Below are 16,910 nucleotides of genomic sequence, written 5' to 3'. Positions count from 1 at the left end.
CAAATCACTTAACCTCTCTGAGACCCACTCTACTCACCTGAAAAGTGGGAATGTTAAGCTCATGTGCTCTGTAAGGTAGCAGGTATGCTTAGCACATAGTCGGGACTCTGTAAATGGTGGCAGTTAATTACCTGTCTCCCCATGCAGTTTTTGAACTCCTTATAGGCAGGGCTCCAATTTACTCATCTTGGAAGGCCTTCCATGCCTCCTGCCCGGTTTGGGCTGCAATGATTTGTCCCAAATCCAGGGTGAACTAATAAGAGCAGAGTAAACTGGACAGCCCAAGTCTCCTGATGGCTGGTCTCCTTTCCCTTTTCTTCTCTCTTTCCCAGTCATACGTTCTAGGGCTCAGATTGGGGGTTCAGGAACCTTAAGGGGAAAGGGCGGCTGGAACCCTGTGGGTGGTTCAGTGCTGTCAATCAAACGGGATTTGTGTCTGAGCCCGATGGGACAGGACTTTGCAATCTAAGACAAAGTGGAGTATAGCATGGAGTGGGGAAAGGGACACCGCTGAAGAGATGGGCTGGAGGAAAGGTAGGATTGCCGGCTATAACTATGTTGGTCAGGTGTCCCTTCACCACCGCCAGCAACCATCCCTCCCTTCCCCGAAGCAGTGTGGCCCTATATAGGACACCACAATATGAACACACCTGGAAATTGGTCAAACTTCTATATTTACGCATCTACAAAAAAACAGCCTTCACATTATAGCACTTATTGGTAACCAACATTTGACATTTATTATTATTATATAATATTTATTTATTATAATAATAATAATATTATTAATATTATAATAATATTATTATTATTATTATTACTATTATTAAAATAAGAGTTTTAGATAGCAAAGAATGGAGATTCTAAGGCAATACTGTGGAGTACTTCCGCCCTCTTGTGGCCATATCTGTGTATTACAACCAAATGAGACACCACCCTGCCCCACCCCGCCCCCGCCTTAATCTGGCAGTCAGAAAGATGAAAACTGCATCGACACAAAAATTCTATGAAAAAAAAAAAAAAAAAAGCTGCCGGGCAAAAGCTGAAACCCGATCAGTGCCTCTCCAACTCGCTAGGTCAGGGGCAGAGAAAGAACAAGAATGAGTCACATAGAAGCTTTCTCAAATAGGGACTGTTACAGGGAAGTCCACATTCAGAAAGGTGATGGACCAGGGTCTGAAAGTATGAAATGAATTACATTTAGAAGGGATGCGTCACAACATAAAGGAATTCTCCTCTTTGCTGCAAGATTCACTTGTGCATTTTAATCCTATAATTTACCCTCCAAAATACTCAATTTACACTGAAGTTTACGGTTCACACACACACACAAATCACAGAAGGAAGAATGACAGAAAAAAATGGAGAAGGCTTTAACTAGCTTGGGCCAAAAGAGGAGAGGCACTTCTGTTCGATTTATTCATAATAATAATAATAATAATAATAATTGAAATAGAACATTGTTTTAAGTGCTTTTCATGGATTTTCTCTAAAGGTCACAAAGGCCACATAAAGCAGGTACTTTTGCCATCATATCAGTCTGTAACTAGGACATTGGCATTCAGAGAAGTCAGACCATCATCACCCAGGGTCACACTGTGAGTAAGTGTGAACCCAGGCAGTCTCACTTAGGAGCTTTCTCTATACTGCTGGTTCTTCCACAGAAGGGGGCTGTCTGGGAGACACACGCGTGAGCTGCAGACAGAGAGTTAGAAACCCAGCTCGGTCCACACCGCCTGGTTGGTGGCCTTGGACTCGATTCTCATAGACTAAGATAAGAGCCAGAGCTCAGGCACTTGCAGGCCAGGTAAATGTAAATGAGCAAAGCTGAGAACTAGCCTGCAGAATCCTAAGGGGCAGCAGAATTCGGTTCACTGACACCAGACAGGAATTTAGGTCTGTGCGGTCAGCAATTCCGATTTTTCGAGAGAAGCCGAAGATCTGAGTTTTTTATGCAGACTCTTCCAACTTTTAAATACTGGCTCAAAAATAATTTTGAAGACAAACAAAAAATATCTGTGCGTCAGATACAAGATACAGCAGAGGGCCACTAGTTTTCAACCCCTGAAGGTTTGTCTCTGTCTTATTCGCCTCAATTGATACATAAATGGTCCCGAAAGCCTCTGAAACGTGTATGGAGCCATGCAAATAAAATGTACTGTCTGTACTTTTATAGGACCTTTCATTTTAAGGATATTCACACAAAACCGCCATCCTGGGAATATTAAGAAACAGAGACTCCTACACCATCTGGTGCGTATGCGCAAGATGCGGGCCGGGGGAGAGGGGAATGTGAAGGTTCTGTATCCCCAGCTCAGGACTGTTAGATGTAGCCGGTTCGGGCAAGATCACACTGGGAACAAGGTCTAAAAAAGACAAAAGGATCTTCCAGGCCTCTTCGAGCAGGAAGCGGGGGTGCCTTGAGAAATGGCACTTGGTCCTGCAGGTGAAGGGGGGCGCCCAGAACGCCCTCTCTCCAGCTCAGGGAGGCCCCCCCCAACAGGAAAACGAGGAGAAAGCACCATGCTTCCCACTTCACACTCTGGAGTCCATCTGAGCTGGGTTTTCCTGCTAGCTCCGCCCACTCACGAGCAGGGCAACTCCCTCCATCTTCTAGCCTCGGTTTCCTGCTCTGTACAATGGGGTAAAAGTCATACCTACCTCAAAAGGTCGTTGTGAGGGTCTGAACAGTCTCACGAGTTGAGATCCTGCATGTAAAACCCTCAATACTATGCCTGGCACTGAAGATTCAATGAATGAGAGCTGATTTTATTAGGAAAGTTTCCACCCAGTCACTGAAAACAGGGGGGAACCCAAGATCCCAGAGGGTAAGGAAATCTCACCATCCTTGAAACCCTAAGGATGTGATCCACTCCTGGAGAGTGGACACAAGACAACAGGTGTGCTGGTTTTGTCACTAGAAAACCTATTACTTCCAAAGCTTTCAGAAACAGCAACAACAATCATAAGTTGACATTTCCTGGGTACAATTAGGTTCCAGACTATGGGCTGAACATTTTACACAGATCCTCTCATTTTATCATGCCAACTACTTAAGAAGAGGAGACAACCATTACCCCATTGAACAGATGAGAAAACCGATGTCCTAAGTTATGCTGCCCAGTATGGTGGCCACTGGCCACATTAATGAACATTAAATACAATTAAAAATTGAGTTCCTCAGTCACATGCACTAACCACAATTCAAGTGCTCAGTAGCTACATGTGGCTGGTGGCTACCGCATCAGGCAGCACAGATATGAAATATTTCCACCATAGTAGAACATTCTGCTGGACAGCACTGGTCTAAGAGGTAAAGTGATTTGGCCCAGGAGACTGAGTCCTTAAGTGGCAGAGTTGAAAGAGGGTCTATCTGACTCTAGATCCACACTCTTTTTTTTTTTTTTTTTTTGGCCACACCTCACAGCATGTGGGATCTTAGTTCCCCGATCAGGGATCGAACTTAAGCCTGGATTCTTAACCAATGGACCGCCAGGGAAGTCCCTAGAACCGCACTCTTAATGACCCCATTCAGACAGCATCAGAGATGCTCCGTGCCTTCATCCAACACGTATTTAAGTCCTACTATGAGCCAGACACAGCCAAAAACCCACTGCCTGAGGGGGCTGGCTGCCGGCCAGTAAGGGGCAGAGGGCAGGGGTCGCCTCCAGTCACCTCCAGGACTTCCTTCCGTACGTCGACGATCCGGAACCAGTGCCGGAGCTGGGGGAAGCCGTCCAGCTCGGCATTGCGTTCCTGCAGGGCTACCTTCTTTTTGCAGGACAGCTGCCGGCTGAAGTACTTCACCAGCTTGCTCTGCGGAGACACAGAGAACAGAGGACATGTCTCAGAGGCACTGCCACAAGGACGAGAGGCAAGTATCTCCCCAATGTCCCCTCCACACCCCAACTCCGTGTTTTAAAGACCGGTTCAACTGCAGTGAGACCCAGTTTCCACTCATGTCCCAACTGTGTTGGTGAAGATGGGCAAACAGGCAGGTTCCAAGATTCTGCTGGGGAGGACGGCATGCGTTGTACCCGTGTAGTGGGGGCGGGGTTTGGACTGTATCCATCCACATCTCCACTGCACCAATCCTTTGACCTTCACAGTTGCACTTGTAGGAACTCCTCCCACAGACACCTCATCCTGTGCCAAATGACTGTGGAGAAGGATATTTCCTACAGTTCTGTTTGCAATGGCGGAAGACTGCAAACACCCTGAGGGGCCATCAGTAGGAGACTCATCATAAATGAGGACACACGCACACAGCGGACCTCTATGCAGCTGTAAAACAAAAAGGGGAAGTGTGCTGTGTACTAAGACAAGATATGCTGATAAATAAAAACAGTCTCTCATTCATGCTGGCAATGTTTACATTTGCGTATCTTTGTAAATGCAGACACTCTCTGGAATGATCCCTAATCTTCCAGGGAAGGAAAGAGGGAGGGAGGGGGACAGAGGTGAGAGGAACATTTTGTTTAACCCCTTTTTTACTGTTTCAATCTTAAGTCACATGCAAGTATTCATAAATTAACAAATACTTTTCAAGTGAGGTGGACCCCGGGACTTCCCTGGTGGTCCAGTGGTTAAGACTCCATGCTTCCACCGCAGGGGGCACAGGTTCGATCCCTCATCCAGGAACTAAGATCCGCATGCCGCATGGTGTGGGCAAAAAATAAATTTAAAAAATAAAATAAAATGAGATGGACCTGAACCCATGCTTCTAGAGGGATGTCGTGCCATGAAAAAGGAAAGTTTTCTTTTTTATTGCCTATTGTGTAAAAACTAACAACATTAACAAAAGAAAGGCAATAGGTGTGCATGAGCAGAGAAAAAATGTGGAAGACACACCCCAGCCTGCTAAGTTGGGATGGGGAAGCTCTATAGATGGGGTGAGAAAAAAACGGTTGTATTTCTTTATATATTTTTGCTTTGTTTCAATAGTTACTCAAAGCATGTTATCATTTTTGTGATTTAAAAGCTATTTAATAAAGATAATTCAATGAAACAAAAATAAAAATCCTTAGTTATACAAATGCCTTTGACATTTTAAAGCACCTGTCAACCAATATTTATCAAGAAGGCAGTCCGGAATTCTAGGATCACGTAATTTGGAGCAGGGCATGACAGCAGTGGGCATCTGTTTCTGTCTAGCTGGTCTCCATACAAAGACTATTTCAGCTTTCTTTTGGGGAGCCTTCCTTCTTTGGTTTCCAGTTCATATGGCTGAGGTGAAGCTGGCTTCATCCACCTACCCCACCGCCACCAGGCTGCAGGGTGGGCATGTGACCCAGGCCTGGCTGCGGCCTTTGGAGCAGGGGTAACAAGTAAGCCAGGCTGGGCCACCGAGAAACCTCTCCATCAACCCTTCCCAAGCACTCAGAGGACAGCTCCCACTTCCCACTGGAATTGTCAGGAGGGTGCCGGCAAAGCCAGGAGCTGCCTGGGCATTCCTGTTGCCATCTAGGAGAGTTCACCTGGCACTGAAGCCCACTGGAAGAAATCAGAAAACTGGTGTTTAAGTTAACGTTAATTTTATTCACCTTACTAGTAAAGAGAAAGTTGCCATTCTTTTTTTTTTTTTAAAGGAAAAATTTTAAATTTATTTATTTTTTTGGCCGTGCCGTGCAGCATGTGGGATCTTAGTTCCCCAACCAGGGATCGAATCCGTGCCCCCTGCAGTGGAAGCATGGAGTCTTAATCACTGGACTGCCAGGGAAGTCCCAAAGTTGCCATTCTTGATAAGTCCACACTCTATTGCAATAACGGCACAAAATTCACCTTATGCTAATGTACCTAGAATGCTTTTCATTTAGAATCTCAATTTCGACTGTTAGAATAGAAAATGTCAAAAAGAATATGTGTTTTCTCTAGCTTATTTCTGAATGAATAGGGTCTGACCTACTGAGACTTCAAAGCTGAGCTCTCAACTAAGACATCTATAGAACTCTCATGTCTGTCTGTCGTTTTATTTTACGACTTGTGTTAACTATTTTGTTTATACAAGTATGGAAAACCACACAAAAGAAATAAGTACACTTTGACACGTCCCCATCATTCCTCGAGCACTTCCTTACTCTCTGACACAACAAAATTTTCTAGGGTCATCTTATTCTTTTCCTGCCCCAACCCTGGAATCCATCATTTCTCCAAGGAGTGTTGGTTCCTCTGAGCGGAATATGGTATTCAGAAGCCAAGATCTGAGTACTTGGTGAGATTATTGATACTGGGGTGTCATCATTTCCAGTCCCCTTAGTAGACAGCCTAGGCAACATATGTATGTGCAATGCATATGTGAATACGTAGATATATAAATCTGCACCTATATTTGTTATTTATATGTATTGATAACTGATACCTCTAATCCCAATCCAACACCATAGGGTTTATTCTAGCATTTTTCCTCCCCACATTTGTATCACTCTTCTTAGGCAGTGAGAAAAACAATCCTCAATATATTTATTTACTGGCTCCGTCTGCTGAATTTAGCGAATTCCCTAACTCCACCAGGCCACTGCCCTGCCTGGGTGCTGCCCTCATGAACCCTGACCCCTGCTGGGCTGCCCTCTCACCCTAGTTCTGCTGCCTGCCTTGTTTTTGTTTTTGTTTTTTGCAGTACGCGGGCCTCTCACTGCTGCGGCCTCTCCCGTTGCGGAGAACAGGCTCCGGATGTGCAGGCTCAGCGGCCATGGCTCACGGGCCCAGCCGCTCCACAGCATGATGGGATCTTCCTGGACCGGGGCACGAACCCGTGTCCCCTGCATTGGCAGGCGGACTCTCAACCACTGCGCCACCAGGGAAGCCCTTGTTTTTGTTTTTGTTTAACTTGAAGTATAGTTGATTTACAGTGTTGTGTTAGTTTCTGGTGTACAGCAAAGTGATTCAGATACAGATATAGATAGATATAGATATGTATCTATCTATCTATATATATTCTTTTTCATATTCTTTTCCATTATGGTTTATCACAGGATATTGAATATAGTTCCCTATGCTCTACAGTAGGACCTTGCTGTTCATCCATCTTATATACAATAGTTTGCAACTGCTACACCCAAACTCCCAATACACCCCTCCCCTACCCGCCCTTGGCAACCACAAGTCTGTCCTCTATGTCTGTGAGTCTGTTTCTGTTTTGTAGATAAGTTCATTTGTGTCATATTTTAGATTTCACATATAAGTGATATCATATGGTATATGTCTTTCTCTTTCTGACTTACTTCACTTAGCATGATAATCTCTAGTTGCATACATGTAGCTTCAAATGACATTATTTCATTCTTTTTTATGGCTGAGTAGTAGTCCATTGTATATATGTACCACATCTTCTTTACCCATTCATCTGTCGATGGACATTTAAGTTGTTTCCATATCTTCGCTATTGTAAACTCTGCTGATTATGAACACTGGGGTGCATGTATCTTTTCAAATTACGGTTTTCTCTAGATACGTGCCTAGGAGTGAGATTGCTGGATCATATGGCATGCCTTGTTGTTGTTGCTGTTGTTTCAGATATTGATGTTTGCTGATGGATTCTCAAATCCAATATCCAGGCACCACCCCCAACTCTGCTCTGGTTTCACACATTGAGAAGCAGACGTGAGTGAAACTGATTTAATCTCGGTGTCAAATGTCCAAAATGGTCACTTCACCAGCTACATGTGGCTAACTGAACATTTAGGGTATTGCTATAGGGTGATTAAGGAATGGAATTTTAAATTTAATTTAATTTAAATTTGAAAATGGAAGCCACGTACAATATTTTTCTGTTAACCATAACCTTATCATTTTGATAGAGTTACATTTTACTTTGACATTTTAGTGTCTGAATTGAGATGTGCTGTAAGTGTAAAATACACATTGGATTTCAAAGACTTGATAGGAAAAAAATAACATAAAATATCTCATTAATATTTTTACATGGATTACATGTTTCAATGATAATATTTTAGATACATTGAGTTAGATAAAATATATTATTAAAATGAATTTCAGCTGTTTCTTTATTGATGTGGCTACTAGAAAATTTTAAATTATACATTTGGTTCACATCTGTCACCCTCATTATATTTCTAAGGGACAGTGCTGCTCTAGGGCTTTATCCTAAAGAAATAATTAAGGATATTCATGAAGTCTTGCTCCAAGTGGATAATAACCATGAGAGATTGGAAACAATCCAACTCTTCAGTGATAAGAGCTGGTGTAAATAAATTACAATGTATTCATATAGTGGCATACCATTTAAAGATGTACAAAATATGTATAATATTTGTAATGTATAAATAATGTATTAAAAGCTTTATAAAACTATATGAGTATAGATGCGAAAAGCCTTGGGAGGGCATATAACAAAATTAAGACTACGGGTGACCTATTTCTTTCCTGTTTAAACATCTGTAGCAATCTTATAAAATACGATATATATGCGTTAGCTGCTTATCAATGGAAAAAAATGTTTGGATAGGGTTGGCAATATTTTTTAACGCTGATGCTATCCAATGTCAGTGAGAATGTGAGAAACTATTGAGGATGCCACCAGAGAGCAATTTGATTTGGAAGTATCAACATTTTTTTTCAATTGAAGTATAGTTGACTTACAATGTCCTGTTAATTTCTGCTGTATAGCAAAGTGATTCAGTTATATATATATATACATTCTTGTAAAAATTATTTTCCATTATGGTTCACCACAGGATACTGAATATAGTTCCCTGTGCTCTACAGTAGCACCTTGTTGTTACCCATTCTACCTATAATGGTTTGCATCTGCTAACCCCAAACTCCCACTCCATCCCCAACTCCCTCTGCCTCGGCAACCACAAGTCTGTTCTCTATGTCTGTGAGTCTGTTTCTGTTTCGTAGATATATTCATTTGTGTCGTATTTTAGATTCCACATATAAGTGACGTCATATGGTATTTGTCTTTCTCTGACTTACATCACTTAGTATGATCATCTCTAAGTTCATCCATGTAGCTGCAAATGGCATGATTTCATTCTTTTTTATGGCTGAGTAGTATTCCATTGTAAACATGTATCACATCTTCTTTATCCGTTCACCTGTCGATGGACATTTAGCAGGATTGATAGAACCATGTCACTGCTCAAACACCCATGCTTGAAGAGCAGCATTTCCCAAGTGTTGGTACCACTGATAACTTGGGGTGGTGCCCAGGCATGGCAACATTGGGTCCCATAATGAGCACATTCTCTCCTGTCCTAATCTCCCTGCAGCCATCTAATTATATATCAAAGAGACAGTCTCAGTTCAGTGATATTATGTCTTTAACACCTAACACTGGCTAATCTCTCTTTATAACAGACAGCAGGACACAGACTCACAGCCCTGGGCAGGTAACAGTATTTAACAACTTAATGATACATTTTCATTGTATTTATTTTCTTGATTGTCTTCCATTGATGGCAAGTGATACTAGTTTTCCATTACAATAGTTGTACAAAGCTTTATTTTTAGATACATGTATGTTTTTAGAAAATTGGGTTTGGTTGATAGCAAAATACACAGATATGACAAAAAGTATGATGGTGATACAGACTGATGAGTCTGGGCAACACTGTCCTATAGGATAATGTTCAAACCCTTTTGACTATTATTTGGGGTTCACCTCAACTCCATTATTCTCCTTGCCTCTCATTTCCATGCAATTCCCTAAACACGTCACCTCAATGTCACCTCTCTATGCATTTGCTCAGGCTCCTCCTACCTAAAAGTCCTTTCCATATCCCCCTGTGGTAGATTGTAAAGATGACCTGAATCCTTTACCCCTCCTGTCTCCACATCCTTTGTGATATGACTTTGCAGTTAACTCACTAAACAGGCAGAATCGGTGCCAGCACCCAACCAGTGTGACTTGCCTCCACCAATAGAAAGAGGCCTTGTGTGTTTCTGCTTGCTCTCTTGAATCTCCATGAGAATGTGCCCAGGCTGGTCAGCTAGTCACTGAAGGATGAGAAACTACACAGAGCAAAGTCAAGTTTTCACAGACATCCAAGCCAAAGCCATCCTAGCTCAGCCAAAAGCAAATTGTTGCCCAGGGTTGGCTATGAGTGAGCCCAGTCAAGATCAGAAGAGCCACTAATCTTCAGGGAACCAATAAAAGTTTATATTGTATACAACTAATTTGGGGATTGTTTGTTATGCAGCATTAGTGAAACCGATAGCTAACTGATATACCACCCCATCAACTCATGAAAATCTGACTTTCTCTCCAAAGCCCATCTCAGATGTCACCTTCTCCAGCAAGTCTTTATCGATTCTTCTCTGGCATTTTATTTGTACATACGCTATTATATAATTTATTACTGTTTTCCTTGCATTATAATCGGTGAGTAATGAAGACACAGGAGTCTTAAAGGATTAAGGAGCCCTTTTCAGATTCGGAAGAGTAAATGAAAAAAGCATAATGATAAAAATAAAAGTACCATTATTGACACTTCCGTGCGCTCTTACATGCATCATGTTAATATATCCTCACATCCCCTGGAGCTAGGTGCTGTCAGGATCTACATCTTACAGATGAAGAAATGATGCCCAGAGAAATTAAGTCATTTGCTCACCATCACACAACTTAAGTAGAGAGCTAGGATTCAAACCCAAGTCTGATTCCAAAGCCCCAATATTGCAGAAAGGATAACTTTATTTTAATTTACTTTACTTATTTAATAAACACATCCACATATTTTCTTTGTAAAGAAGAAGCTAGAACACTTCAGATAAAGCCAAAGCTCCCTGTGCCCACTACTCCCACTAATGCTGACCTCCCTCTCCCTGAAGGTAATGGGGGGAACTATTGAGATTTGTTTGGTGTCCTTCTTTCCAGACCTTTTCCTATGTACTTTCACATATATGTACATACATGTAGGAACTCTGCAGTGTGGTTTGATGGGTGGGGTTGTGGGTTTTTTCACATAAACTGTATCATACTTTTTTCACTAGGTATTAAGCCTCCAGGATCTCTCCCTGTTTTTTCATACTTTTTCATACTACCTCTTTCTTTCTTTCTTTTTTTTTTTTTTTCGCGGTATGCGGGCCTCTCACTGCTGTGGCCTCTCCCGTTGCGGAGCACAGGCTCCAGACGCGCAGGCTCAGCGGCCATGGCTCACGGGCCCAGCCGCTCCGCGGCATGTGGGATCTTCCCAGACCGTGGCACGAACCCGTGTCCCCTGCATCGGCAGGCGGACTCTCAACCACTGCGCCACCAGGGAAGCCCACTTCCTCTTTCTTTTTAATCTTCTGCGTGAGGCATTCTTTTGATACCAGGGTCAAAAGCCCATGATGCGAGCATCTCTGGGATGTCTGCTGGGGGCATCTTTGTCAGTTACCATAAAGCATTCTGGGGAATAATGGTCATGCTCGCGCAGCCACCGTTCACTGAATACTCACAGTGTGCCGGCGCTGTGAGATAAGTGCTTTAAATGTGTTTGTTTGTTTTTAAATCCACACAGCAATGCTAGCTGTGAGGCCGGTGTTCTGAGCCCATTCTGTGAACGAAAAAACTGACGCATCAAAAACCTTAAATCGGGCTTCCCTGGTGGCGCAGTGGTTGAGAGTCCGCCTGCCGATGCAGGGGACGCGGGTTCGTGCCCCGGTCCGGGAGGATCCCACGTGCCGCAGAGCGGCTGGGCCCGTGAGCCATGGCCACTGAGCCTGCGCGTCTGGAGCCTGTGATCCGCAACAGGAGAGGCCACAACAGTGAGAGGCCCGCATACCGCAAAAAAAAAAAAAAAAAAAAAAAAAAGTTAAATCACTTGTCTGGATCCACAAAGCTAGGGTGTGATCCCAAAGTTCCCTCTCTTTACCAGGATGTTGCACTCTGAGTTGTTCATAGGTCCTTCCCACCAAATGGGAAATCCAAAAGTTGGCTATCAACCCCTCAAGGGCAGGGAGACAGTCTCACTCGTTTTGGGAAGCCTACTAGGTGTTGTGGGAGAAGTGCATTTCTGAATTCCAGTTCTGAGGCTTGGGCAAGTCATATCAGCTCCCTGGGCCTCTACTTTCTTATCTGTGAAATGGGCATATATCTCCTTTGCTCACATGCCTGCTGAGGCATCACATGAGATAATGTCTGTGCATAAGACAGGCTGAGCCCCACCCCACCCCACCCCTCACAAAACACTGTGTCCTAACTATTTGTTGAAGGAATGTTTGGATTCTGGGGAGGAGTTTCCGGGGTCACCCAGAGACTGGACCTACACCTGCCCAGAAGCCAGAATCAAGGGTCATCCCCACTATAATGCATTAGAATGGAGGAGACAGATGGGTGTAGGAAGCAGATGGAGTGTGAGGGGGCAGCCACAGGTCCAGGGCTTCCCCTTGAGCCAAAGAGGAACACAGATCACCTTTCCGGACAAGAGCATGGCTAGTCCAAGCAGGGAAAACCCCAGAAAACTGCCCAGAACGTGAAGTTGGACTGGGCAGAGATGGAGCAGCACTTCCCAAATGGGGACCCTGGGGATCAGCAGCTCTTTCCACCAGGTCCCCAGGGCTGGTGCTGCAGGATAATCACAGCTGTCAGCTAACAGGGGCTCTCTCTGAGCCAGGTGCCGTGATAAGCACTTTTTATCAATTATCGATTTAATTCTCACAGTGACATTGCAACATAGGTCCAATCACTGCCCCACTCCACAACTGAGAAAATCAAGGCTCAGAAAGGTTAAATAACTTGCCCAAGGTCACCGAGCTACTAAGTGCATGAATCAAGATATGAACCCAAGTCTAACAAACTCTTATTTATTGATGCACAAAGAATGTTATGATCCACTGCCAAGTGCAACTACACAACAGGAACAGTATAATCCCATTTTCTGAATATAAACTGCATGTATGTATAGGCACACGCACACACACAAGACTAGAAGGCAATGCTCCAAAATGTTAGCAGCTGCATCTCTGGGTTATTATCTCTGCATCTCTGTGCATGTGTATCTTGGAATCTTTCTATAAGCTTGAATTATCTATATAACAATTAGTCACAAATGTCATGAAAATCAGACAGTTGCCAACAATAAAGATGTGGGGGGCTTCCCTGGTGGCGCAGTGGTTGAGAGTCCGCCTGCCGATGCAGGGGACACGGGTTCGTGCCCCGGTCTGGGAAGATCCCACATGCCGCAGAGCGGCTAGGCCCGTGAGCCATGGCTGCTGAGCCTGCGCATCCGGAGCCTGTGCTCTGCAAGGGGAGAGGCCACAACAGTGAGAGGCCCGCCTACCGCAAAAAAAAAAAAAATAAAAAAAAAAATAAAAATAAAAATAAAAATAAAGATGTGGGTCATTCACAATGTTAGCCATTTCATTAAATAAATTTTAAATATATCTATATAGTATATATAAATATTTATATATAAATACACACACATACATATCCCCATTTTACAGATGAGGAAACTGAGGGCCATGGAGCTTAAGTAGCTCTCCGAAGACACTGGAATATTTTACAAGCTAGTTCCCTCTTTCCCTAATTTCCTGACCATAAAAACCACCTGGAAGTGTTTGCTAAAACATCAAACTTCCAGACCCATGTCCTAGAAATTCCAATTCAGGGAATCTGGAGAAAGCCCAGGAATCCATAGAAACGCAAGCACCCCAATGGTTCTGAGCGCCAGGCAAGCATGAGAAACATCCATCTACTGTCTGAATTACGTAATGAAGGCAGTTTGCTTCTCAGACAAGCTTAAGCATACAGATCCTTGGGCAACAAAATCAGGGCAGAAAACCAGTTCTGGAAGCTGGGGGGCAGCACCCCTGCCAGCAGCACCCGTTAAAGGCTGTGGGGTCATCTGCACAGCAGGCCTTTACCAAGCAGCTCTGAGGGAGGAGTCCTCATCAAGGCCCAGGGTATCCAAAGAGCAGGCCACACCAGTCCAGGCCTGAAGGGGCTCCCAGTGGGGCAGACGAGACAGCCGTGCAAACACAATCAAGAGGCAGAGGACAGGAGTCAGAGCAGAAGGGCAGCCTGGGTTCAGCACAGGCACCAAGGATGCAAAATGACGAGAACAGCCTCTTACAAGGCGATGTTCCAAGATCACGGGATGACAAAGATGGGAGAGCTCTACGTTTATCCTAAGAGAAGTAAGACTTCTCATTCGTTCATTTAAGGTACCTTCTAAATACAAAGAGCTGGCGGGTGGGGGGAATACGAAATCAATTACACACACACACACACACACACACACACACCCGCACCTGCCCTAAGACAGGTCTATTCAAGTGCCAGGAAGGCCCTGAAGGTCAGCCCCCTTCAGTTAAGGACAGAAATTGAGAGCAGTTAGACACTTCAATGGCTATTTGACAGGGCAATTTTACGTCTGTTGAATCTGATAGTTTTAAAGTGAGGCTTCTTTTTTTTTTTTTTGCAGCACATGGGCCTCTCACCATTGTGGCCTCTCCCGTTGCGGAGCACAAGCTCCGGACGCGCAGGCCCAGCGGCCACGGCTCACGAGCCCAGCCGCTCCGCGGCATGTGGGATCCTCCCGGACCGGGGCACGAACCCGCGCCCCCTGCATCGGCAGGCGGACTCTCAACCACTGCGCCACCAGGGAAGCCCGAGGCTTCTATTTTGTTTGGGGTTTTGGGTCCATTTCATTTTTCTAGTAGGTCATTTTTATCACATTTTATAAGAGTATTGGCTCCAAAGTACCAGGAAAGAAAAAAACTGACCCTTCCCCACACGAGGTGTGAGAGGCGCTGACCTCCACTTGAGGCATTTTCAGGGATTGATCTTAATCCCCCTACATCACTAACCAAATTATTTTCCAAAATGGTTCTAAACATACTGCTTTATAAGAGCATCATGACAACGCTGAAGTGGGTGTTGGATTGTTATTAACAAAATTCTGCAGATGGGGAAACTGATGCTCAGAGGCTTGGGAACTGTATCCAAGCTCATAACTAAAGAAGCAGGAGGGTCGGGATTTGAACTCATGCTCTGATTTCCAGTTCTGTGCCCGCTTCACCATAACACTCTGCTGAAGTGGAGAGTCTAAACCATCTAGAGGTCAAGGCTGTGAAACACAATTAGTAAAGGGCTTTGGTATGTCCTCACCCTGCCAGGTGTCCTAATTTATTTTTAGGTCACCCTCAATTCAAGTCCACGCAGAGCTGAACTGCAAAAAGTCCAAAGAAATCCCATCTTCAAGTGAATAAACACTGGGCTCCTGGAAACAGCACATCCAAGCTGAGCCCACCATGGGCCCCCGCACTGTCCCGTACAAAATAAAGACTCCTGGGCTTGGGGGGTCAGAAGGATCACAGGACTTTGAGAGTAGGAACCCAGAGATGTAGTTCCCCATCTCCCCACCAGGGGGCAGCCTGGCACTTTCTACAGCTGATGGAAAATTTTTTGCGACCTCACTGGATCTGAGCATCTTCAGTGCCTTATTACTGTACTTGGTATTAGCATGATGGTAAATTTAGCAGCATAAACAAAAAAAAATGTTTAAAGTCAAGACATGTGACAGAGCTATAAATAATCATTTCTGAAATCTCTAATGTGAAAACGGGTAACTTTTCACTCAGAATCTAAACCTAGATAAACCGAGACCCATGGGCAAGCCCTGGGGTTTGGTTTGCTGGAGTCCAAAACCTTCACCACTTAGATGTTTAAAAAAAAAAAAAAAAAAAAAACAGAGAAGACTAAAGCAGAGTCCGTGGAAACTGGAAAGGAGTGCAATACAGATCGAGGATCTGTCATCTTTCACGAATCACCTCGTGTAAACCTCATGGCAACGGCCATTTTACACATTAGGAAACTGAGGCTCAGGGATGAGCTATAACTGGCCTTAAAATCACACAGATGAAGAGCCCTCTGTAACCCTCAGGGCTGCCTGTCAGCAAGCACCCACACTGCTGCCTTCTCTTTAGCAGGAATCCACCACTAACGGAGAGCTCAAAACCCTGAATCTGAACCGTCCACATCTCCCCACTGCTCAGAGTTCTTGCCCTCCGGCGTTAAGACATAAACGGCATTTTCTTGTCTTCCGGGTGTCATCCCTTCCCAACTGTCCCCCAATGTCACCGTCACAACACCCTGTTTTTTCCTCGGGAGCACTCATCGCTATCCCACAAATTATCCTGTTTATTGGTTTCCATGGTTACCCCCATCTCACACACCCATCAGAATGTCAGCTCAAAAGAGCACGGGCTTTGCCTTTCTCTCCCCGCAGCGTTCAGATCAGTGCTTGGCATACAAGACATTTTTCTTGGTTGTTCTATGAACTAACATCATTGGGGGTCGGGGGGGTCAGGCCTCTACCCAGAAATCCCAACTCCTTTTCCAGCCGGCGCTGAACGTTCAGAACCGAGCCCTGGCTCTGCGGCCCAGGCTCTCTGAGGGTAAAGAAATCGCCAGCGGCCCGACGCCTTCCCGCGGTTGCCAGGGCGACCATTGTCATAACATCTCCGGCGCTGGGGGGACCAGCTGACAGCGGAGAGAATTGACTCTAACGTCTCAAGTAACCGGCGATTTGCAACCGCAGGCAAATTCGCTGCTGACGGCTGGAGGCCTGGGAGGCGCGCCCTTCTTCTTCCCACTCCATCCCAGTAAGAACAGGATCCCTCAGGCGGAAGCCAACCCGACCCACCAGTCCAGCGCTGGCCTCCCGGAATGCTGCACCGCGGCCGGCTCCCTCTGCCCGAAACTGCCCACCGCCTTTTAAAGCCCTCAATGCACCTGGTGGCTTTTCCTTTTCTTTACATTATTACTGCTAATGAGTACTACAAACAGCAGGGAAAAAAGAGTTGACATATTTAATGAGCACTTACTTAGATGCCAGCCCCACGGTAACTTCCTCACATAATGATAATTACTATTTTAACATTTTTGCTATAACAATACATTTTGCTATAACATATTTATAGCACATCTATATACTATATAACATATACAATTTATTATA

The 16,910-nt window shown here is 44.5% G+C and overlaps 1 protein-coding gene across 1 annotated transcript in view; it reads right to left on the bottom strand.

Moving 5' to 3' along the window:
- The window catches only part of KSR2 (kinase suppressor of ras 2), a gene marked incomplete at both ends in the record, with an annotated part of 400,411 nt that overhangs the window by 318,006 nt on the left and 65,495 nt on the right, over positions 1-16,910 (bottom strand). The window contains one exon of the mRNA XM_081251970.1: positions 3,676-3,816. Within this exon, the coding sequence (XP_081108096.1) occupies positions 3,676-3,816 (141 nt within the window). The remainder of the gene's footprint in view (positions 1-3,675; positions 3,817-16,910) is intronic.

The sequence above is a fragment of the Mesoplodon bidens genome (assembly GCF_964165515.1).
Source record: "Mesoplodon bidens genome assembly, chromosome: 13".
NCBI classification, from domain to species: Eukaryota; Metazoa; Chordata; class Mammalia; order Artiodactyla; family Ziphiidae; genus Mesoplodon; species Mesoplodon bidens.
Note: the sequence above shows the minus strand (reverse complement) of the source record. Positions and strands in the feature narration are given on the sequence as shown.